Source organism: Phalacrocorax carbo, chromosome 5 (genome assembly GCF_963921805.1).
Source record: "Phalacrocorax carbo chromosome 5, bPhaCar2.1, whole genome shotgun sequence".
Taxonomy (NCBI): Eukaryota; Metazoa; Chordata; class Aves; order Suliformes; family Phalacrocoracidae; genus Phalacrocorax; species Phalacrocorax carbo.
The window spans coordinates 32502374-32526893 of NC_087517.1; the positions used below are offsets into that span (position 1 = coordinate 32502374).

Here is a 24520-nt window from a genome sequence, read left to right on the forward strand (position 1 = left end):
GCGGCCATTTTCTCTGCGGTGCGGCGCCGGGGGCGGCTTGGCCGTCTGGTGTAACCGTTCCCTTCGCCTCGGGTCTGCGCCGGTGCACGATCCCTGGGAGAGACCGGGGTCTAACCCCTGAGCTATGGGATACGGACTGTGGAAAGTGGGTGGGTTAGGGAGTAAGGTGGGACTAATCACCAGGCCTTCGGAGTGTTTGGTTGTTCAACATAAACACGAAAATGTAATAATTCTGGTAAAGGGCAGTTGTTAAACACGCGAAATAACCCATTAAACTACTGATAAATATACATACCCATACTGTTTGGAAAAAAAAAAAGTGAGTTTAAAAACCAGTAGAAACGAATGAGTAGGTAAGTGACTTGCTGTTAGCACGTACTTTTTTTTAACACTGTTCTGTTACTGCTACCCTGGCATTAAAGAGGAAGCAATGTTTGAGATAGCTATCAGAATACAGATTTTAGTATTTTAAAATTCATTGGTGTTTATTGGGAGTTCACAAGTGTTGTTTTTAATTCCTCATTTCTTCCATTTGGGGTTTGGTGTGGGGGTGGGATTTTTTGGTCATTTTTTTATAAGGCTTACAGCTCTTAAACCTTACGTGGAGAAAATGAAATTCAGGATCTCTGAGGTAAGAAATATATTTGGCTGTGGTGTTAACTGTTAATTGTTACTTCATAGTTAAATTCAGATATTCTAGTGCTGTACACAATTGCCAGATGATAATACAGGCCAAATATTGTATTTGGTGTGAGAGGTGAAGAAAGTAATCTGTTTCATTATCCTTCAAAAGTTAATCTCGGAAAAAAATATTCCTCCTACTAAAGCCTTTGGGACTGTAGTGATTATGATTGTTCCTTGCCTCTAAGTGTATTTTGGTTTTTTTTCAAGTTAGGTGTAGGAATACTACTCTAGGGTAGTGCTCCCAGAAGGAGGAATACATAATTTCTCCTGAATAGAAGAGCTTAAAGACTTGGGTTTTTCCTCTGCCCCGAATGTGTACATCTTACTAAATTTGGGAAGGATTTTTGTCTTCCCTGAAACTAAAAACGTGTGGACTAAGATGGATTTATTGTATTTAAGGTATCCAAAACAATGGCATTAACCCATTACTCAGAATTAACAGGACTAATGTAGCTAAGGAAATATCAGAGTATTTGAGAAGGGCTTGTGGGGCAAACAAAAAACAACTTTTTTCCTAATTTTCTTCATTATCGATAATCTATTTTTCACTGCACTTTAACTGTTGGCCTTCACTTTTTTCTCTGTGTTCTCCAAAAAAAAAAGTGATTTACTTTTATCCAGGAATGCTTAAAGGCAGAGATAAGAAAATGCTGTTCTGTGAATAAGTGAGAGGCAAAATTGGGAAGTGAAGTAGACAGTGTAATAAAAGGATTCTGTGAGAACTGAAGGGCAGATCATGCTTGACAAACCTGGTGGCCTTCTGTGACAAAGTGACTTGCCTGGTTGACGTGGGCCAGGCAGTGGACATTGTCTACCTGGACTTCTGCAAGGCCTTTGATATGGTCCCCCACAGTCTCCTCCCAGAGAAATTTATGCGTTATGGCCTAGACAAGTGGTCTGTGCAGTGGGTGGGGAACTGGCTGACAGGCCGCACCCAGAGGGTGGTGATAAATAGCTCTTTCTCAAACTGGCAACCTGTCACAAGTGGAGTCCCCCAGGGATCGATATTGGGCCCAATGTTATTCAATATAAGTGATCTGGATAACGGCATCAAGTGTCACCTGATGAAGTTTGCTAGTGACACCAAGTTGAGTGGGGAAGTAGACACTCCAGAAGGGAGAGCTGCTCTGCAGGAAGATCTGGATAGGCTGGAAGAGTGGGCCAGCAAGAACCTTATGAGGTTCAACAAGGACAAGTGTAAGATCATGCACCTGGGAAAACATAATCCAGGAGTGCAACCCAGTCTGGGATCCACCTGGCTGGAGAGCAGCTCTGTGGAAAGGGACCTGGGGGTCCTGGTGGACAGAAAGCTCAACATGAGCGAACAGTGTGCTGCTGCAGCCAAGAAGGCCAACAGGATGCTGGGTTGCATCAAAAAGGGAATCACCAGCAGAGATAAAGAAGGCATTATCCCACTCTACTCAGTGCTTGTCAGGCCACACCTGGAGTACTGTGTACAGTTCTGGTCCCCTCTATACAAAAAGGATGTGGACAGGCTGGAAGGGGTCCAGAAAAGGGCCACCAAGATGATCAAAGGACTGGGAAGCCTGCCATATGAGGACAGGCTGGGAGAACAGGGTTTGTTCAGCCTTGAGAAAAGGAGGCTTAGAGGGGATCTCATCACCATGTACCCGTACTTGAAGGGTAGCTACAAAGAAGCTCCCTTTTTTCCTCTCCATTGCTCTCCATCCCTTTTTACATGGAATCCAATGGAGAGGACGAGGGGGAATGGACACAAGTTGCTCTTGGGGAGATTCTGACTGGACACAAGAGGTAAATATTTCACAGTGGGGACAGTCACCCATTGGAATAATCTCCCCAGGGAAGTGGTTGACTTGGCTGCATTGGATGCCTTCAAGAGTCATCTGGAGAGGGTGCTGGGCCACCTTGTCTAGACTGCGCTCTTCCTAGAAAGGTTGGACTAGATGATCCCTGAGGTCTCTTCCGATTCTGTGATTCTGTGATTTTTCATTTTTGAGTATAAAAGATAGAAATACCACAAGAAGTGAAAGAATTTTCCTAGATATCTATTTTAAAATTTGTGGTGATGACCAACAAAACACATACAAGCATATTTTAAAGGGTTGCCCAATGGTAAGAAAAAATATATTTATCTTGGAATCCTTTCAAAAGAAAGGTTGGAGGCCAATACCCCTAGATTCCTATTTCTAGTTTTTACTGCTCGGCTTATCTTAGTCTTGTTATATGCAGCCTGTGGCAGCTGCTTGTCTTTCACTGTGGGCTCCTTAGTGATGCTGTCAGGGCACTATAGCCCAGGATTGGTTTTTGTAAACTTTTGTTGGGGTGGGGCTTGGTGGATGGAGAACCACAGCAGGAACAGCCTTGAAGCCTCTACTGTATTTCCTATTAGAGAAGTTAGTGACAGTACTATGTGGCTGCTTTACAACTGTCATCTTACAGTTAGGGTTGGCTACATAAGGCAGTACTTGTTCGTTCTGAAAAGGGTTCCCAATGAAATGCAAGTCTGTATTGTTTCACAGTTCACAGGTGTAAGCAGGGTGGAAGTTAAAACATCAGGCAGACTCCACTAAATAATGATTTCCATGAAGTTCTCACCATACTGTGTTCTCTCCCTTTACTGGGGCAAGAGCAATCTGGCTCCTCTTTTGCAGAGAGAATTTCTGGTAGGATCACTCTGTACAGTGTGTGTAGGCTAAGAGAGTGTTGAATTAAAAGACTAGTCTTCAAACGCTGTTCTCATCAGTTGTAATGAGCTTGTTGATTTTATGTCGTGGAATTATGGGTGTTCAGCACTTGGAAAATCAAGCAGAAGCTGTTGCGGAGAGTAGAGCTTTGTAGATGAGTGTGAGAGTGCAGGTTGAGTTGAAAAGGCCTTTTCTATAGAGGCTTAAACTAAGGGGCTTCTAATAAGTGTAAATCTGAAAAAGAATTCATAACTTGAGATTCATACAGCAGGGTGCTGTGCAAACAGAAAAACTAACATAGGCCCTAAATGTGCAGTTCAGAAAGGTATTAAAAGTAAAACTTAAGACTTGGTAGTCTTAAGTACAAGATGGTATAGTCACAAAGTTACTGAATTGCTTAAAACTAAGCTTAGGTTTAAATACTTTGAGCTGCATTCTGAATGCATGCTTCATGTTCAGTAGTTCAGCATTTGCCTTGCCTCCCAAAAAATTCTGTATGTATTTTCTGTTGAGATATTTTTAATAGCATCTAACATGTAAGATATTGGAAGTATTTTAAAGTATTTTCTTTCAATCACCAGACTACAAATCAGACGCAAACAGAATCTTTATCTTCATCTCCCAACACTGTGTCACCGGTGCCGCTAAACAATCTGACCAGTGCTCCAAGGTTTGGAACAGTTACTCCAAATCGCATCTTTGTAGGAGGAATTGATTTTAAGGTATTTTTTTTCCTAATTTTAGTACTAAATGGTAATTGATAAGCCTATGAAAATCAGTAGGAAAAAAAAAGTGAGACGTAATCATGTGTGTTTGTTTATAGTGAAGGGCACTTACCACCTAACATTCAAATCAACAGTAGAGAATAACGCTTTGTCTTGATTTATATAACTGAACTACAAAGGTGACTTTTTGTACACCTAGCTGCTAGAAGCTTTTGATGTACTGATTCTTCAGAATTTTCCCTTGTCAAAGAAGGCAGCTTCAGTAATCAGCGGAACTTATGGTACAAAAGTATGTGAGAGATTTTTAGTTACATATAACACTTAGTATAATTTAATAAACCATAAACACAATGTTATAGATTCCAAACAGAGCAAATGTCAGTAGCTTCAGTTACTCTAGCACTTTTCTTCCAGTTCATGCAGAAGAGCTACAGTGCATGTATTCCTCACTTACATAGTCATTTTCTTAAAAGCAAGTTTTTGTTTTAAAACAAATATTAAAGCTTCTTTTGGCAGTTTGCAGTACTGGTTTTAATTTTTAGAATGCTTGTGACTTTTCATATGCCCTAAAAACCTGAAATAGCAGTGAATATTGAACCATTTCTACCTTGTTCAGTCTCTTTGAACATTTGTAGTGAGACATGCACTGCACCTTTATGCCAGCTACTCTCATTTTTCTTTCTTACCACGTTAGATAAGTCATTTTGCAAAACATTATTGGTCTGCTTAGCTGTTTCTTTGTACCCACCGACAGTATGTTGTCTGCCTTAATCCTCCTAGGCTGAGGACCTTTTGAGTGCTGACTCAGATGAAGAGGAGGAAGAATGACAGTTCACTCAGGCTATTTTGCATAATAAATACAAAAAAATTGCAGGATCTTCTGGCTCATTTGGCTGAGATAATTCAAATGGAGGTGTTCATAATTGGAGATGTTTTATGAGATCTTCAGTATATTTGGGCTTTAGCGAAGAGGCGCGGTAGCTTTTTGCATTAATAGCAAGCAAATTACTAGAGCTGTAAAAAGACCTGTCTCTGTTCTTCTCTGCAATTTCAAAGGTTAAAACACTTTTCCGCATAACAAATATTCTTGTTAATTGCCATATTTATTGTTCATTTTGAAGGGTCTCTTGATGTTCTGGTTCAGTTGCTGATAGGTCAAAATCTATTATGAATCTTAATTTCAACAACAGAGGAATTAAGTGTATTTGTATCTATAAGAATAAAGAAGATGGATTTTGCTGGGAAAGGAAACAGAAGGGATGCAACCTCTGTAGACAACTTCCATTTACTGTGATTCTTGATATCAAGTAAAGCCTTAAATTCGTTTAAATCACAGGATATATATGTCAGTCTTTGATTGTTTTTTATTTGGAATCTTATGGCAAAAAGTGTTGGTTTTTTGTTGCTTCTTTTCCCCAAAAGTCTTATTCAAGTCAGATGGGGGGTGGGGTATAAAAAAGCTATTTATTTATTTTTATGAAACAGAGGCAATCAACAAAAAATTTACTGTCCAGCAAGCTCTTTTGTCATTCTGCCAGACACTTCCTATTTGTAAGAAAAACGTCTGGCCTCTTAAATTTAGAGAAACAATTCAGAAGTTACCATTGGATACGTTTTCATATTGGTCTGAAGAGCTCTTTTCACTGGTGTATGCCGTGTATCTTTGACATAGGTGAAGGCTTAACATTAGCCTTTCTTAGGAATCTGACAAGAGCCTTTGTTCTGTCATGAGCAGGAAAAGGCAAGTCCTGAATGTGTTTCTAGCAAGCTTCTAGATACCATGGTTGTCCAGGTACTTGCAAATTCCACTGTGAATATTAAAACATGGATTCCTTTTTATTCCCCTTTAATACACTGCTCTGCAGATAAACCTTTGGTTTTCCAAGTTGATAGTCTTGTGCAGCCATGCTTCATGTTCTTGAGGTATTGAATGACACTTTCTGGACTGATCCATCTTCACGGCTCTCTGGTTGCTTCTCGGCATATTTTAGCCTTTAACTATTTTGTAGGTTCTTTTTGTCAGCTTTGTGAGGCAGCTGAGCTGTGTGTAATGTATGGAGCTTAAAAGATAAACTTTCCCATTTCTAGAAGATTATATCTCTAGACCTTCCATTTCTAAGCAGATACATACTGGTGTTCATTGTGGAAAAGTTTAAGGGAAAGGAAAATCTCCACAAGTCTTCTGTACTTTGCACATGCGTTTCATTACTCAAGAATGTGACAGCACTTTAGCATGCACTATAGAATAGCTTTTTATAAGCTATCAGTTGTTTGGCAGAATCTGTTTTCCAATGTACACAGGCTTTCATGCTTCTGTTTAGGTGCAAAACGTGATCATCTATTCAGGAGAGTGGTTCTGGACTCCAGTCAGAAATTTTTTAACCTTTCGATGGTGGGTAGTTTGTCAAGAACTGGTGCAGGTAGTTGCAAGGAGAGGACACAATTACTGAGCTTTAATAAAGCATTGAAGTATTTCAATCCTGTTTAGTGGGCTTGTGTCTATGGTTACTCCTCATGCTTATGGAGTGACTGAGTATTTTCTAATATTTTAATGCCTGAATATTTGGATTAGCAGTCTTCTACCGTCATTGCTATCTGCTGGACTTAGAGATTGTAGCAAGCAAGCTGCATTATTTCTTTTTGTAAAATGTGTCTTAAGGGTAGAATTATTCAGAAGGAGCGTTAATTTAGTATTCTTCCCAGTTATGAAAGTTTCTCAAAATAGTTTTCATTTCTTTTAAGTATTTTTTGCTTCTCAAACTTAGATGAGGCAGATAAACCTTTGATGCGCAGGAGAGGATTTACTAAATTGTATACATACAGTTAAAACCAATGAAAGTAATTCACTTAGAGGTAAAATAGTACGTTCTGATACATCTCCTTAAAATAACAAAAAGTATAGTTGAATATAGAAATTGCTTGAACCATATTGAGATCCGTACTTATAAGCCTACTTCTTCCAGCATTAGGTATAATGTTAACTATGAACTGTGTAGAACAAAACTTCAAAATCTGAAATGTGGTGTTTAGGGCACTATATTTGATACATGTTTACATAGTAAAAGAAAACTGATTCATAGGAGGTAGATGAGTATTCACATAGCTTAGGGCTTCCTTTATGTTAGAAACTTGTCTTCCTCCATGCATACTCAGAAGGGAACAGTTTCCTCCAAGTGGTTTTAGACAGTTCTCCATTAAAAAGCCCTTTCCTTAATTTATAATGGGGAGTTCGGGTGGTATGCCTATAAATATTTGAAGAGTCTTGTATTAAATATACTTTAGAAAGAGGGATCATGGTATGTTAGATGGATTTGACCATGAAGTCAATGTGGTTCAGTAGAGATTTTTTTCGTACGTGACCTATGCTTATATTTTATGGAAGCCTACGTACTCTGCCATTTTGAGTTTGAAAACATTGCAGTGATGTTTCATATTTTAAACAGCACTGTAGTATATAATTTACAGAAACTAAAACTGAGATCTAGTAAACTTGCTTCAATGGCCTTGCCTGTAAAGGGACAGTTCTTATGTAAGTCCCTTAAAAGAGGAATTATAATATTTTAGTGGCTTTCTAGCATTACTGCTGAATATGAAAATGCAGTAATTAAACAGGGATGTTGTTCCCTTGCTGTAAAGCTCATACATGCTTATTCTTCTCTTCCTATTCAGGGTTATAATTTGTAGCAAACTTTATCCAAAGTATATTCATTAAAAGTCTTACGGTAAATATTTGTTGAATAACTATGCAAACCAACTTTTCTTCTTTTTTTTCCCCCCAACTCTTGATTTACTGTACTAGACTAATGAAAATGATCTGAGGAAGTTTTTTGCTCAGTATGGCAGCGTGAAAGAAGTGAAGATAGTAAATGACAGAGCTGGAGTATCAAAGGGGTTGGTATAGTAGAATAAGCACGTTGTAGGAATTGAAAATATAACGGAAAGCTGACTGACTATAGTAAATTTGATTTCTGTAGCTTGGGTTATTAATTTTATGTCACTGATGTTCCAGTTATACCATGTATGCGAAAATCTGCTCTTGCTCTTTAACGTCTACAGATAAATGGATTTGTAATTTGCATAACTAAAACTCTATAGTCATGTTGTTACAACATAAGATGAAGCTGTGTGCAACTAGGAAAAAATGAATAGTCCTTTCAGGGTTTTTTATAATAACAATTTAAGTAGATAATCCTAAAAAGGTAATTTAATTATTGAACATATATGTATATATATTTATACTACTGAAAGTCATTGTGGAAAGGAGCCTGAGTATGAAGGAAAAAGTGAAATACACCTGATTATGCTGGAGTACATGCCAATAACAGATTTTATGTGAAGATTTTTGGAAGAAGAACATAGGGAGAAAATCTGCCAGTGAATCATGATTGCAGAAAAGGGGACTAAGACTGGAAGTCAGCAATAAGAGAAACGCCAAAGAGCAAATCTGGAGAAAGATTAAGACTGGGTAGTAAAGTTATCGCTAGAACTCAAAGGATGGTGAAGAAAATAGGGTAGGTAAAACTGTACTGCTATAGAAGGGCAGAAAGCAGGCTGAAGCAAAAAGGAATGCATGAGAATTTGTACCTATGAGGTTCACTTGCAGTTCACCTTGGTCAAAAGTTCTCTTCTGAGCAGCAAGCCTGTGGTGTCTTAATGGCATAACTTTAACACTGTCAGCACTTAACATATATCAATCAGGAAATGACTCACAGAGCTGCAGGTCTTAGCATAGAACATACCTGTGTGGATCCTGGTCCCAGGTCTGTCACCAAGCCTCTTACCATTTTACGAAGAAATATGAGGCTTGCAGTACATGTGTTTATATAATACAGTTATCCAAGAATATCCAATTATTATGTAGGTGTGATTGCCAACATATGTCTCATTAAATATGTTGGAAAATACTTACATTGGGTGTTGGGGTTCCTGTTGAAATGCATGTGTAGGCTTCATTGCTGATCACTGACAAGTGATATAAGAAGCTTAGTTTGTGCATTGATTATGTCTATTAGTTTACTGTCCAGATAGCACATAGAATGAAGTTTGTTAGGTAAGGTCCCAAGCTAGGAAGACAGTTTATCTGGGTTTTTTTTTAACTTGGAAATGTGTCCAAATTTGTTTAGAAAAGGCAATACAGGAGAAGCCCACAGATTTAAAAGTATAGCTGGTCCTCTGTACTGGACCTCTGTACTGAAATAAGCATGGAAATGCTCATAACGAATGATATGTTGTATTGCAAAATTTGATCTGGTGGCTGGAATGACAGAGGCCCTCTTGGTATCTTCTGAAATCTGACCATGAGAAGTGAGCCATGAACCTAAGAAATTATGCATATAAAACTACAAAAAGATTCCAGGGATTTGTTGATATTCAGAAAGTTGAAGTTATTTTGGGGGAAAGAAAAAAAATCAATTTTTTGTACTAATGTGTTGTGGTACAGACTTCACTTACACAATTGGATACTTTTGCACAGGCAGGCTAGATCTCTCTTAAGACTGGATTGAGGGATTTTGTTACAGCAGGACTTCTGGACAGAAATCCAGTTTGATTTCTTGCAGCAGTTGGAAGGGGTATGGTGAGAGACATACTGTGTCATGAAGTATGAGAATGCTTCATTCTTGATCACTGCAGAAGTCTTGTTTAATGCTAGTCGTCTCAAGAATAGCGAGAATAGTTCACAGATAAACATTATCTCTGCATTGCTGCTCTTCTGAGAACTCTAATATAATGGACAGTGCTTGTGGAATGTGGAGCATTCACAGTTGTTGAAGTGCAGTATAAAAAAAATAACCCAAGTGTCTCATCTTGGGCACCGATAACGAGTGAAAGCTTCACATCAAAATCTCTTTGCTTAATAGAAATTAAGGAACTTAATAGAAATTAAGTGTAAAGATGTACACTGGGTACCAAGGACAATACAGAGTTTTGTGTAGCTTTCTGTGTGGGCTACTCATTCGCTGCATAGAAACAGTAATATACAAAAACGTACTTAAATATATTAAGTAGACTATAACAAGGATGGTATACCAAGATTACAGCTGTTACTACAATCTTTATTAATACAATTAATTTTTTCCATTAGTTTGCCTTTTAATGTCATTTGTACTATATATGAAGTAACAATGTGCAATGTATGTAAATATGAAGTTCAGCAACTTAGCTTCTATAATTTTTATTTAGGTATGGCTTTGTTACTTTTGAAACCCAAGAAGATGCACAGAAGATTTTACAAGAGGTAAGTGGTAGTCCCCATTGTGATTATCTCTTGTATGAAATACTTCATTTCATATTAGACACGAAGTAGCCATGGTTGTCTGGTCCTCTTCTGTTGGCCAACTTGCATTTGAAGATCTGTTAAGTTTGGCCTGTGTAGTTAGGAAGATGGTTTAGAGAGTTCTAAGGTAGGACTTCTACTGATAACTGGCAACTCCCCTCCCTAGTTCCAGAAGATATCAGTAGAGCTCTTGACTTCCACATATAGTCTTTACTTTCTTAGTCTGTATGTGGTCTGAAGTACATATAGAGCTATAAAGACTGTCCTTCACAATTGCTTTCATTTGCTTTACTAGAAAATCCATTGCTGTCAAGATGTTGTGGGGAGTTGGGAAAGATAACTGTTTTTGTTCTGATGTGTTTAATGGTCAGAGCTGACTTAATTTCTTTTCAGGAATAGATTCACTTGAATTCTTAAACAATGAAGCTCATTTTATGTCATGAAATTTTTGCTTCTCTTAGCTAGATTACTGTCTTGATGTTCTTTGCAGAGCCTCCCTTTAGACACAGTTAGCTCTTCAGGTGTGTGTTAGCTCTTCAGTTTTTGTGGTTTGTTTGGTTTTTTTAAACATGTACTCCATGTTCTGGTTGGAATATATTGGAGAGATCTGTCTGTCAGGATCTATTCATATACATGAAGGTATCTAGGTGTAGGGGGAGAAAAAAACCCCAGAAAATACTACCCAAGGCTTGCAAATTGACTTCTCCCAAATAAAAATCTGGTTAACATGTTGGAATACTGAGCCTTTGTTGGAAACTCATGTATTAAAACTCAAAATAAGAGCTGGGACATTTTCAGGGTGTTTTAAAAAAATACAGTTATGTGGAGCCAAAAGAGTATACAGACAGAAACTTCTTGAGTCAGTGTCCTGGTTTTGGCAGGGATAGAGTTAATTTTTGTCATAGTAGCTGGTATGGGACTATGTTTTGGATTTGTGCTGAAAACTGTGTTGATAATACGGAGATGTTTTAGTTGTTGCTAAGTAGTGCTTGCACTAGTCAAGGACTTCTTCAGTTCCCTATGCTCTGCTAGGGGCACAAGAAGCTGGGAGGGGGCACAGCTGGGACAGCTGACCCCAACTGACCCGAGGGATATTCTATAGCATATGACATCATGCTCAGCATATAAAACTGGGGGAAGAAGGAGGAAGGGGAGGACGTTTGGAGTGATGCTGCTTGTCTTCCCAAGTAACTGTTATGCATGATGGAGCCCTGTTTTCCTGGAGATGGCTGAACACCTGCCTGCCAGTGGGAAGCAGCAAATGAATTCCTTGTTTTGCTTTGCTTGTGTGTGTGGCTTTTGCTTTACCTATTAAATTGTCTTTATCTCAACCCACGAGTTTTCTCACTTGTACTCTTCTGATTCTCTCCCTCATCCCACTGCAGGGGGAGTGAGCGAGCTGCTGCGTCAGCTACTTGCCCCGTTTTTTGTATTGTTTTACTTCTGTGAACTAGAAGAATACCAGTGGTACTAAGTACCATTGTGAAAATGGCTTAGGATTTTTGCCTCGTGTAACTGAAAGGCTGTTCCTTGTGAAGTCTTACTGCTGTCTCATTCAATGATACTAATACTTTTCTGTCTACTATCAGTGTTTTCATTTAGATGGCCTACAGTTCTATCACCTTTTTCATCCTTGCATCATACTGCTATCTCATATTCATCTTAGATCAATTAGCATCTAGGTCTTTTGCATACATCTTAAGCTGAATGTTCCTAGGCTTTAATAATTCATTTATAAAGTGAACTTTTTTTTTTCATTTTATACTCTGGAATTTCTTTTTTGTGATATTCTGATCATCCTTTGCACTGATTCTTCTTTTGCATCCTATTTTTCTATCATCAGTAATGTCTCCAGAACCTTCTTTTTCTATGTTACAGTCTTTGAAAGCATTAAATTGTGTTAGTATCAAGAACAAGCCTTGAGGAGTTTCACCAGGATCCTCTTTCTGGTCATATGCTATTACTACTAATGCTACCTCTTCCCATCTTTCTGAAGTAATTTTTTATTCACTACAGTTTTTCCTGTTAGTCTCCATTTTCTGTAGCATCATGTGTAATTTTTCTTGCAGTGCTGTATTAAATGCTTTGAAGGAGTCCATACAGATTAGGTATCTGTCTTAACTGTGAAAGTTGTGTATAAAAAAAAAAGTCTAAATTGTGATGGATCACATCAATGAAATCCATTGCATTGCGAAGAATCATCTTCCTATTGTTTGTGTTGGAATGCGGCTTCAGTGAAATGCACATCTGTGTTCTAGGAGTTGCTCTGTGTTTAATAGGCTAGGCAGGTATGTTTGTCAGAATTGTTATTATTAAAACTTGTTTGAGGTCCCAGATTCAACAAAATCACTTAGTCTCTTTGTAACTTTAAATCTGATAGGTAGGACTGTATTATGTACAAGTGTTCAAGTATTTTACTAAATTGGGCTCAAATTAAGAAAATTTATTGATTACCTAACTGTTGTCCTTCTGCTGAATGTGATTTAGAACTGTGTTTCTTTTTAAGTTCCTCTTTAAGGAGTAATTATCTCCTTACTGGAAAAGTTACAGCTCTGAAAACTGAAGACTTAATGGTGTAGTGTTTAGCGTGTGTTTTCCCTCATGTAACTGTTCAGGGAAGCAGGCCTTCAGAACCCTCCCGGGTTTTGCAAAGCAGTGTTAAAACAACAAAAAAAAAAAGGTTGATTTACCCTATTCCTTTCCATTATATTATCAAGTAGTGAGTTCAGTGTCAATTTAAAAACAAAGGCAAGGTTTTAATCTACCCGATGGACCTGATTCTCACTTGCTGATGTAAGCAAAGCAGTTGGAAGAGAATGTAGCTTTACCTAGTACTTTTTTATTTAAAAAATCCTTCTGCAATAGTTTAGCCTTACTAAGGTATCTGTTTGAGTGTGCTTTTATGTTTTGTTTGCCTGGATGTAAGGAAGTTTTAACGCAGTCCTGAGTGAACATGGGGATTTCTTACATTCAGCCCTTATAATCTGCCCATTTTCATAGACTTACTTGTTTGTGTCATCTTTTGTAAAATAATGTCATGATTATGAAAAAAATAAATTTAATCTCTGACTTGTCAGTTTGTGTATGCATGTGTTTTTATAAAAGCAGCAAATAAATGAGGAAGGTAAAACTAAAAAAACCTGCTGACAATTATCAGTATCAATTGTTAGGCAAGAGGTTCCCTGAGAAGTAATACTTGAAATTACTAACGATTGATTTTGTGCATGTGAAGTCTAAGGTTAGATTGAAAAGGAATTAGTATAGCTTTGGGGTTTTTTGAGATGCATTAAATAAAAAGCAGGGGAGAGTGAAACCTCCTAAGTGCTTTGGCTACTTCTGATTTTTGTTTCTTGGATGCCTAGGTAAGTGTAGAAAATACATATACTGAGTGTATTTTTTTTTCCTTTAATTCTAGGCTAAAAAACTTAACTATAAGGATAAGAAATTGAATATTGGTCCAGCAATAAGAAAACAACAAATACGGAGTCCTCGTATGTATTTTTATTTATATTTGTATATTATGTAAGTGTCACTCTGTAAGTTTTTAACCAAGATGTGCCTAGTCATGCACTGTATTAGTGTTGTGTGTGGAATATGCTCAGAATGGTTTGCAGTAGAAGTAAATGTATGCCACTGGAAGCATCCAGACAAACAGATTTATGATCTTTTGGTTCTTTATCTCTTTTGATATGTTGTTTACTTACTTTCTTGGAAAATATTATCTAGGAGCAAATGGAATGGAAATTTCTTTCGGTTGGCAGGCAGAACCTCAACTCTAAACATTTAGACTGTCCTGACAGATTCTACAGGATAAAGCAGGCTGCTGGTTGGTTAGGTTGTTATTGATTGATTTATATTAGTAAAATCCATCATGACTGTTGCATCTCGCTTTCTTTGGTAGAAACTATAAGGAATGGGTGGTTACAGTCACCATTTGCTTCTTAAGAGTCTTTCGCTGTAGGATAATGGAATGGATGCTGTATGTTCCTTCTCTGGCAAAGAACTACTTAGACTGAACACTTAAGAAAAGTATTGATAAGGTTTGGGGTGTTTTTTTTTTGTCAGATGACTTCTTTATCTGAAGCAAGTATGCTGTTACAATGTTCTTTTTGGGGAGACAGAAGACAAGTTTTCTTCTAGAGAAGATGCCCTCCCCTTCTGCCAGGGGCTGTTTTATTTCTGTAAAACACTACTGAAAATGTAGGGGATAAATCACTAGCTTTTAAGACAAGATTTGTGAGTTTTTGTCATAGCAGGGCATGCTGTTTCATTATTCCTCTGTACAGGCTATGTCAGAGATGTAGAATACATTCCTTTTATAAGTGCAGCAGGGAATGAAGTATACTTTAGGAACTTTCCTTCAGTACGTGTCCTATGATATCTTTTGGAAGTACTTTTTGCTCATCTTCTGTCTGAGGACAATATAGAGAAATTTAGTTCATTAGTTATTACTGTCACGTTACCAATTAGAAGTTCATATGTACACTAACACTGTGGGTGCAGATATACTTTCTGCAGACAGGAGACTTCCCTCTCCTTCCCATTGTGCATAGGTCTGCCTTTCTCCCTTGTTAGTGTGTAGGATAACTTTTGCCCAGGGAAATTGAATACTTCATTCCAAATGTGTAGTTTCTTTGCTTTAGAAATTATTCAGTGTGATCTTTGTTCAGTTATCATCAAGGGGTCACATGCCGCTTTGTTCTGGTTTTTTTTGCTGTGCTTTATTTCCCTTTCCATCTTTGACTTGGACTTTCTCAACTGCACTGCCTGACTTGTGGTGTGTCCTTCCTCTGACTCCTGTGCTGAATGTGCATATTGATAAAGAGGGACATAACTCTTTAATTCTGAGACCTGGGGCAACAGAGGAAAAAACCTCAAAAACACTTTCTGAAGAAAGCTGCTATGCCCTTTTGAGATCTGTTTGTGGCCCTCTGACTCTGCCACTTCTTCCTCAGGCCTAGGATAGATCTGTGATACAAGATCATATTGACATCTACGGACATATCCTAGGATCTGATTTTAGTGTGTCTGCTCTCATGCTCAGCCTACCAGCCTTAGTTGCTGGGGAACTTTGACCTACTACACCTCCTCTTGAGGTTCATGAAGCTGTAAAACCTAGACTTGCACTGTAGGACTGTGCTTCTATTATGTTTAGCAAAATTGGAGAGAGCCCGTTTATTGCTGTCTTCTCCAGCCCACCTGTAATCAAGTACCTATCTTCCCTACTATTAAGCGAAACAATTTTTAGCTCTTCTGTTGTCACAGGATCTTTTTTGCTAAGAACTTTGAATGTACTGGAAAGACCACTCAGTTGGCTTTTTCCCCAGCATCAAGTACTGTGAAAATGAGCATTCTTAAAAGCTGAAAAGTAGAAAACAAACATGAACAACTGGTGGGCTGGAAGAATTTCAGATAGCTATACTCCCCCAAGTTGTTTTTTCTTTGCCACAGTGAGTTTGGTGGGTTTGAAGAGTATTTTCTTTGAGAGACTTTAAACAGTAGCAGAAAGTTCTGTGCAGTGTGCTTGGTAGTTAGCAAAGTGGGTGGGATTGTTGGCTGTGGGATCCTATTGGTCTGCTTGTTTGGGATATCGGTACCTGCTATTCTCAGTTGCTTATTGGACCTAAAGTAGCCTCTAATTTTTCTGAGGTCTGTTTAATACTATTCTAACAACCATCTTAGCCTGACCTGTCTATGGATAGTATATCAGCTTTGTTGTATCCAAGTGTCTTTAGGCTTTTCTAGGAGTGAGTCAAACTCTAAAGGCCTTTGAATTGTTGTGTGACCCTTCTTGGTCCTCCACTTAGTATTCCAGTAATCTCTTCAGTGTTGTGTCTGTCCATAAAATGGCACTTCCTCGTGGCACTTCGCTTTGCAAGGGAGACAAAAAACTAAAACTTGCTCAGTCATGTTCTTTACGTTGTGTTCTTCCTGAGTTTTCCCATGATATATTACTGTCTAATGGGATTTCAAGATTTCAGTTTCAGAATTTTCCTTTCTTTTTTTACAGAAGTCTTTTTATATTTGGAACTGAAACTTGTTTTCATGCATGACGTAAAGGTCTGGAGAAACATGAAGTCCTGCCCCATGCCCCCCAAAATGCAGACAGAAATAAAGCCTAGGTGATCTCAAAGGCAGTGTTTAAAAGAGAGAAACAACCTCTGCATAGGGGTAGATATCCCTTAATTTGAATAATGATTTCTGTCAGTACTCATTAGAGGGCTGTGTAGATGGAACTCTGCTCTGGAATCAGATCATGCACATTTATAGCCTCCGCCATAGCAGCAGTATTGCTGAGAAGTGTCCCTGTTGCTGACATCTAGATACCAGTTTTTACTTTTGCCAGGCAACATGCCATCACGGAAAGACAGTCTGTGTGCGTCAAAACCAGGCTGCGTCGTGTAATGAAATCATTCTGGTTTTAGTGCGTTGATCCTATTTCAGCTAAATATGAATATGTGGAAGTTACCAATGAAAATCTTCTACAATGTGAAGTCACCTTCTGGATATTTGAAGATTAAAAAAAATATATTTGCTGGTGATTAGAGTTAACTATGTTTAGTAATTTATATGCCTGTCATCCTCTGCACCCCTTCCCATCTACTTGTGGAGACATCCTGTGACCATCTGGATTCATGATTCTGTGTTTTGAGAGGGAATTGAGACGGCTGTAGGCACACTGTCCCGTGTTCCTTCCTTTGAGTGTTTGACTTCTCTGGAGATTGGAAATGATCTTCTTTTTAAGATCTACACATCTGAAAAAAAAATGTTCTGGTGCGTAAACTTTAATTCCAGGTTCTACTGTAATACCAGAAGCTGGTACAATGTACTTAACTACTTCAAGTGGATATCCTTATATTTACCATAATGGAGTGGCTTATTTTCATACATCTGAAGTTGCTTCTGTTCCGCAGCCATGGCCAGTAAGTAATTTAGTTTTGTATATATGCTTTACTGTGGACCAGGATGAGAGCCATATTTTCAAGTCCTTCCTGCTTCCAGTTTCTTCGGCTCTGCCTCATGTTTGATGTTTAAATGGTTTCCTTATATTTGTCTATTTGTTTTGTGTTTTTAAACATTGCTTATGTTTATTCTTCTGTGTGGGACTTTGCTTTGATGTGATCTACTGGACAGGGTAGTTCAGAATTGGTGTGGGCCCTACCCCAGGAGAAGTCTTGTTTTACTAAGGGGTTATTGGTGCTTATGACCCTTGATTGGTTCCATTTATTATTCCTCCATGAAAGAGGTGTTCTTGGCTACAAAATATTATGCTGAGGACAAAAAGAGAACATAATACTAGATAAACAAAGCAAAAGTGAAATTGGGTAATTTTATAGCTATTCACATATCTTCTTCCTAAAGCAAGCAGTAGTCATGAAAAAACAAAGTAATTCAATAGATCAGTTGTTTGGCTTTAGTAGGCTTGGGGAACTTGGACAGAATTTCCTGGGAAATACAGGAAGGAGTTGTCAATCAGTTCAGTTTTTTTACAAGACAGAAGGAGTGCAGGACTGATGCGGTCTGCATAAGTCACAGGACCTACATAGAGGATGCATCCTTACTAATTTCTGTAAAAGCAGCATTCACAAAGGCTGTACATACCATCTCTGTAAATGACTGGAAAATCCCTTCACATGCTGGGGGAAAAACTCAGAGGAATTACCGATAAATAAAAACAAACTTTCCCAAAACAGATGAGAGCAGTAATAATAGATTCTTCTATGTTGTTTATTTTGGCACTATAGAATCTTTTTCTCGGTATTTAACCTCTGTTTTAATCACTTCTTTTGACTTCTAAGATGCTTGCTTTTCTAACAGAGGTATGATATAGTGCCTGCTGAACTTTAGAGGACAAGCATAAACACCTGTTTATGTATTTTAGAAAGTTGTCTTGAAGTTCATGCTCTATAGTTCTAGAGAACTTGCTCAAATCCTACCTGTTAGAAAAACAATACTTTTTGTTTCTAGTACTGAACTTGGTTCTGATGCCTGGGTTCAGATTCACTGTGTTTCAAACAAAATATACCCCATCTTTCTAATTAGAAATAGTGCTGCCTCTTTTGGTTTCAGTTATTTACATATTCTTAATTTTCATCATTAGGGAAGTACCTATGTAAAGAAGTTAAGGAAAAACCTGCAAATTTGAAGTTACAGAAAACATTAATCAAATATATTAATACTTTTTGGCACATATTGTGCATGTATAACAGTGCAGATTGAGTCTTTTTCTGTTTTGCATACTGCATTTTCAATTCATTCCACATGACATAAAGTAGTTGTGGAGCAGTTCCTTCCTAAGTATTTGCAGGAATGAGGGAATTTCATGACATGGGAGTTGCACACAGTAGCTTTAACTAGTCAGAACTAGAGGCTAACAGCCTATGTTGTCCTCTACCCTGGCCATATATTTTTGCTCCTCTTTCTTTCACTGGTGTTTCTCTGACCCTAAACCGGGGCCCAAAAAAACCTAGGCAGGTTTCTAGCTGGTTTAGCTACTAAAGTGGCTCACTGCTAAATCAGATGAATGCTGAGGCTGGTGTGAGGAAGGGAATGGAAAAGGGAAAAGTGGGGCTATGGAGAGGATAGGAATATATCAGTGACAACTCAGACTGCTGTAAGTGTTTACAAGAATGTACCTATGGTCAGGATAGTGGATGATAGCCTTAGCATCTCTAGATGGTGATGGCCTAGTGCTTTCTGGAAAGAACTAAATAAATATGCCAAAGACTTTGTTTCATCTCTAATGTAGGCCCTTACACTTAGATTCTTCAAAACTAGTTTGTAACTTAAAACTTGTTAAATCCATTTTTAAAAGGTGGGGAGGTGGTTAAGCATTATAGTATTTCAGAACCATTCTTAACAGGAGTGACAATTTATGAAACTGCTGTATTAAGACTTGTAACTTTTTTCTTTTTAAGTCACGCTCTGTTTCCAGTTCACCTGTGATGGTAGCTCAACCAGTTTATCAGTCTCCTACATACCATTATCAGGTATCTGTTTGAAAATGGGTGTCAGGCCATCAGTATTCCTTCCAGCCATGCAGTTTTATTTGCAGTACTGTCTCAGGTCTATTTATTCTTAAGAAATACAAAGACTGCTCAAAATAGTAATGTAAAAGAGATTTTAATTTCATCAAAGGCTTTCTTCTCATTAGAATACAACTTATTCTGCCTATGTAACTACATGGAAATGTAATAAATTAAAATTTTCTTTGGTGTTTCTAGACAACTGGCTTAGTACAACCCTTAATGTTTACCATTTAAGCTCAGAGCAGGGCTGGTTAGATGAGGTTTCTCAGGAACTTTTCCAGTTGAATTTTAAACATCTCTGGTGATGGAGATTCCACAACCTTTCTGGACAGCCTCTTCCAATATTCAACCCTTCTCATGGTAAAAGACTTTTTTCCCTTAAATTTAAAGTTTTCAGTGTTCTGGCCCGTGTCCATTGACTCTTGTGCTCTGAACACCTCTGAGAATCTGACTCAGTCATATTTATACCCCTCTGTCCCCTTAGGTTATTGTAGCCACCAATAATGATTGCCTCCCACCTCTATCCTTCTCAAGGCTGAACAAAACAAAGTCTCTCAGCTTCCTGATATGTCTGTTCTCTGGTCCCTGAGTTATCATGGTGGCCCACTACGGGATTTATGCAGTATGTCCATGTTTTTAATCTGTACTGGAAAGTTAACTGCATTTTGTATCTTCTGTTTTCCTAATCAGGCACGTTTCTTAGATGCTTCAGTGTTTTAGAAGCTTATGAAATACCCAAGTCAGAGGCTGAGTGGAAGTAGATAAAACTATGTTCCTGAGTTATTTGGGGGCTTATGAAAATCTTATTTCTTCTTTTGAATTAATTGATTACAGATTTGAAATAGCTTTGCTTCTAGTATGTTGGGAATTCTAGTATATGTATGCATATGTTCTTAATCACATCAGTAATATCTTTTTGTTTGAATTTAGGCACCAACACAGTGTCTTCCAAGTCAGTGGCAGTGGTCTGTTCCCCAGGTAAATACAGCTCATAGATGCAGCATTTTACCATTAGTTTGCATCTAGTTTAAAGGTATGGTGTGCTTATCGAACAGCAAAATTTCCCACTATTCACACAACACTATTGAAATAAATGTTAATTACTATATTTTAATAATGCATTTGTGACATTTGCTGATACAAAAGGAGGCATAAAATAGCATTTATTGAAACATCAAATATAAATCTGGTGTAAAAAAATCATCTTCCCCTCCCCTCTTCCTCTGGCAAAAAGTTTGTATTAAATTATCTAGTAAATTCTCAGAAGCAGGTGAAAACTGCCATATTTTGCCTGATAGTTAATACTAAATTACTCCTAACTCATTAACTAATACGAACTGTGGTGTTTCATTGGAGTATTGCTAGCAGAGGCATGTGGACAGAGAAACACAGTGAAAATTAGAGCCAGACCCTTGAAATAGGAGGAGGAACTTGAAATTGTGGACTTAGTAATCTGGGGGGGAGACTGTTGCTTTTGTGATCTCTGAAGCAGAGGACCTTAATGTGGAAAAGTTGCCGCTCAAGGAACTTGAAGAGTTTGTAGCTGAAAGGAGGACCAAGTCCCTTAAGCTTGAACCACTACAATGTGTCCTCATTACTTTAGTAGCAGCCAGCCTTGTCCAGTTATGGTCAGATCCACTCTATTAATAGATATCAGTCTGCTGCTTTGAAGTCTGAGTGCTGATTTACAGAAATACTGTGGGGTTTATTTTAAAACTAAAATACTTGGGTTTTTTAGTGTAACATTTTTGCAAGAGAAAATTAGATTGTGGTATGTTTCTGTGATCTTGAGAGTTAAGTGTCAATTTTCTTAAGTTCAGGTTTTCTCTATCAATGCTCTCCAAAATGTAAATAAAATCTGAAAAATATATAAAAAGTGATTAGAGGACATATTGGTTCTGTTCTACTACCTGATCTTTCTACCCACTTCCCTGTCACTTAGTTACTTTAGGTTGTCAAAGATGAGTTTGACACTTTCTTCTAAAGCTTTATCTTCATTTATATGTAGCAAAGATGGCTGTAAAATAATAAGCTTTGGTGTTTATAGTGTATAAATCATATAATTTATGGAAGTCATGTTTTATTTCAGTCTCCTACCTCTTCACCTTCATTCTTGTATCTGCAACCATCTGAAGTTATTTATCAGCCAATAGGGATTACTCAGGAAAGTGGATGTATACCTCCTCCTCCGCTTGTAGTGGAAGCTGCAGTTCCTGAGGTATTTTTATTAAAAAATTTACTTAAAACTGAAGCATTTTATCTGCAATTGAAAAACATTATCTTTTAGTTTAAGCACAGGCGGTTCAGAGCGCTTAGGTCAACTGTTCCCTGTACTTGCCTCCACACCCATGCTGCTGCTGTTAAATTGTTTCAGTTGTCCTCAAATAAGAGTATCTCTTAGAGTTTTCTAGAAGAATGCTTTTATCCTGAGATTTTTGGAGGGTCACAAGTGAATGACAGACAGCAGTACAAAGACTAGTCAGTTTGTTTTATTTGAAAACAACATTTAAATAAAATGGGAGATAGGCTCTTCAGAATGCTGGATTAGTCTACCCAAGCCATAAGTTTCCTGAAGCAATTTTTTTCTGTGTGAGTAGAAGCTTATTTGTAAATATTCTAAAGATCAGGATGAATTAAGCGTAGTTGAATGACTGAATAATTTTTTTTGTTTGATTTTTTTTTTTTTTTTGCTTCTATATCAACAGCATTTCTAATGTTTCTTAAGAGATTCTCAATGTACAATAAGGCCATTTCTTTATAATTGGATATTAGAAACCATAGTAAGCAATTGGCTACAGAAAAACTTGAAAATGTATTCTGATTCATTGGTACACTTCTGCTTTGATAATTCATTCCTAATTAACAGGCACGCCAAAATAAGTGGTAAATTGGGACAGTAATCAGTAGTTTTACAGAAATTGGAAAGTATTTTATTGCTACAAGAGAGGTTTCAAAAGTGGTATTTCAAACATCTTGGGTATGTCAGGATTTCCCACTTAAATAACTTAATTTCCTTACAAAGGTATTGAACAATACAAGGCTTTGATTGTTGGGGTATTTCCTCTTTTTAGAGTGCATAAATCTCAGTATTTATTGTATAGTAATAAATCTTACTATCAATGTTATTTTTACCTGTTGTATTTTGTAAATCAGATATCAACTTACACAGAGAAATTTGAAATCTGTGAGCACTAAGCAAAATCATTATATCAGTTAAGGAATATTTGGATGTAGCATGCTTTCAGTTCACGGGTATGTAATTTGTTAAAGGAAGCAGTATGTGGAAATTCAGAAAATGGTGTAAAATTAAAAGAAAAACCTGTGTATTATCTGTATTTAAATATCTTGTAAGGTGATAATGCTGGGAATTGCATTTCTACACACGTAAATGCTGTTTAATTAGAACTGAGTGAAGTGAATGTGTAGTAGAGAAGTGTGGTACTTCAGTCAAGGAAAGTGCTTTTTTGACACTGATCTAGATAAACTAAATGTACCAAACTTTGGTACAGTGGGGAAAACATAGATTTAAATATTGAAATTCTGACTTTTAAAAAGTCAGTAGTTTACATAAACATAGCTCACAATTTGAAGTTCGAAGGAATCTAAATTCATGTGAAAGGTTTGTAAAAACAAAACTGTGAATCAAGCTTTTCAGTTATTATTTATGTATTTATTTATTTTTAATACCAGCTGTATTCTGATCATGGAGTTCAAGCACCACATCACCAGCCTTACGCCCAGAGTGCCATAGCCATGCCTGCACATGTGAGTATCAGACTAAATTAGTTAAAGCAAGCACTTTAAGAGGGGCAGGAATAAAAATATTCTTTTATTAATGAATTAATAAATAAGGAAAACAGAACTATTGCAGAGAAACTGATTTTTTTTTATCACTTGAGGCTTTGTTACAGAGGATGCAAGTATTACTTATTTTGGAACTATTTGGGGGAACTAAAACTAAACATGACGAGTTATTTTAAAACTTGAGATATAAAGAAAACTGCAAATAAAAATGTAGTTTGAGAGAAAATCGTGAACCTTATTCAGGTATTTGAAATGGCAGTTACAATTCTTGTTTGTCTCTGGATCTTGAAGTTGAATTCATTACTTGCAGCCTTACATAAGCACCTCATGTTGGGGTGGGGTGGGGTTTTGGAACATGGAGCACAGAAAACTGCCAGTTGGCCACCTGTGAATGTTATTCTGTGCAGACCTGATTTTGAATGGCCACTTGAAAACATGGTTCCATATCATCTGATGCAAGTTTTGGGGTTTTTTTGGGGCCCAAGTTTCAGCTCCTTTTGCCTTATAATTATAAGGTTGTTAACACAACACGTGAAAAATATCTAAACTAGATTAAGCCTAGATTTGCCTGATGAAAAGGACTAAAGGTATCAGTAGTTTTACTTGATATTATAGCACTTATCTTCTGTGAAAGATGCTTACTCAACTACAGATGACAGGCTAAATACGAATTAATCAAAGCCATGTCATAATACGTCTTCTGTATTGCTTTTTCATTTTCTACCTTTCTTTTAAAAGAATGAATCTTTTCCAGACTATTGTGTAATAATGTATACTAAATATTTCCAGTAGGTGGGGCTGTAACATTAAGTGTTGTCTTGGAATGAAATGCAAATACTCCAACAAAAAAATTACAGCTGAATATTAATTTGAGACTTATAATCATTAGTGATTCATATTTTTAAGAAATACTTAAAAGGGAGTTGGTGTAACACGGTGATCATAATATCCAGTTTATATTCGACTTCCTAACAGTGTGTGAAAACACTTTAAAAAAACCCAAAGGGCAGTAGTAGTCTCAGAATCAAAAACAAGTGCACGCTTACTGTATCAAATAGCAAAACAAGCTTTTTCAGCTTGAACCTCAACTTCTGTTATCTTTCCTAGGGCCAAGGCTATGTGAACAAGGTAGTGTGAAGTAAGTTACAGGGAGATGTAGAGCACAGTAGTTCTTCCTCTTCTACAGTAACTGCCACAGTACCATGGTTTACCTTTTAGCAAAGGCAAAGTAGTTTGATAAATTGCAATGTGTTAATTTACAGTAGAATATGTGCATACATGGTAGGAAATGAGCTGCAAATTCAGACTCTTTATCTCCTGATATGGTATTTTCTGGCT

General features: G+C 37.3%; 1 protein-coding gene across 1 annotated transcript in view; it reads left to right on the forward strand.

The window, feature by feature from the left end:
- The first annotated feature begins 2412 nt into the window (after positions 1-2412).
- BOLL (boule homolog, RNA binding protein) overlaps positions 2413-24520 on the forward strand; it is a 29866-nt gene continuing 7758 nt past the window's right edge. The window contains exons 1-10 of the mRNA XM_009515365.2: positions 2413-2457; positions 3932-4072; positions 7875-7966; positions 10256-10310; positions 13765-13840; positions 17145-17272; positions 19268-19339; positions 20309-20356; positions 21468-21596; positions 23069-23143. Coding sequence (XP_009513660.2) covers positions 2413-2457; positions 3932-4072; positions 7875-7966; positions 10256-10310; positions 13765-13840; positions 17145-17272; positions 19268-19339; positions 20309-20356; positions 21468-21596; positions 23069-23143 — 861 coding nt within the window. The remainder of the gene's footprint in view (positions 2458-3931; positions 4073-7874; positions 7967-10255; positions 10311-13764; positions 13841-17144; positions 17273-19267; positions 19340-20308; positions 20357-21467; positions 21597-23068; positions 23144-24520) is intronic.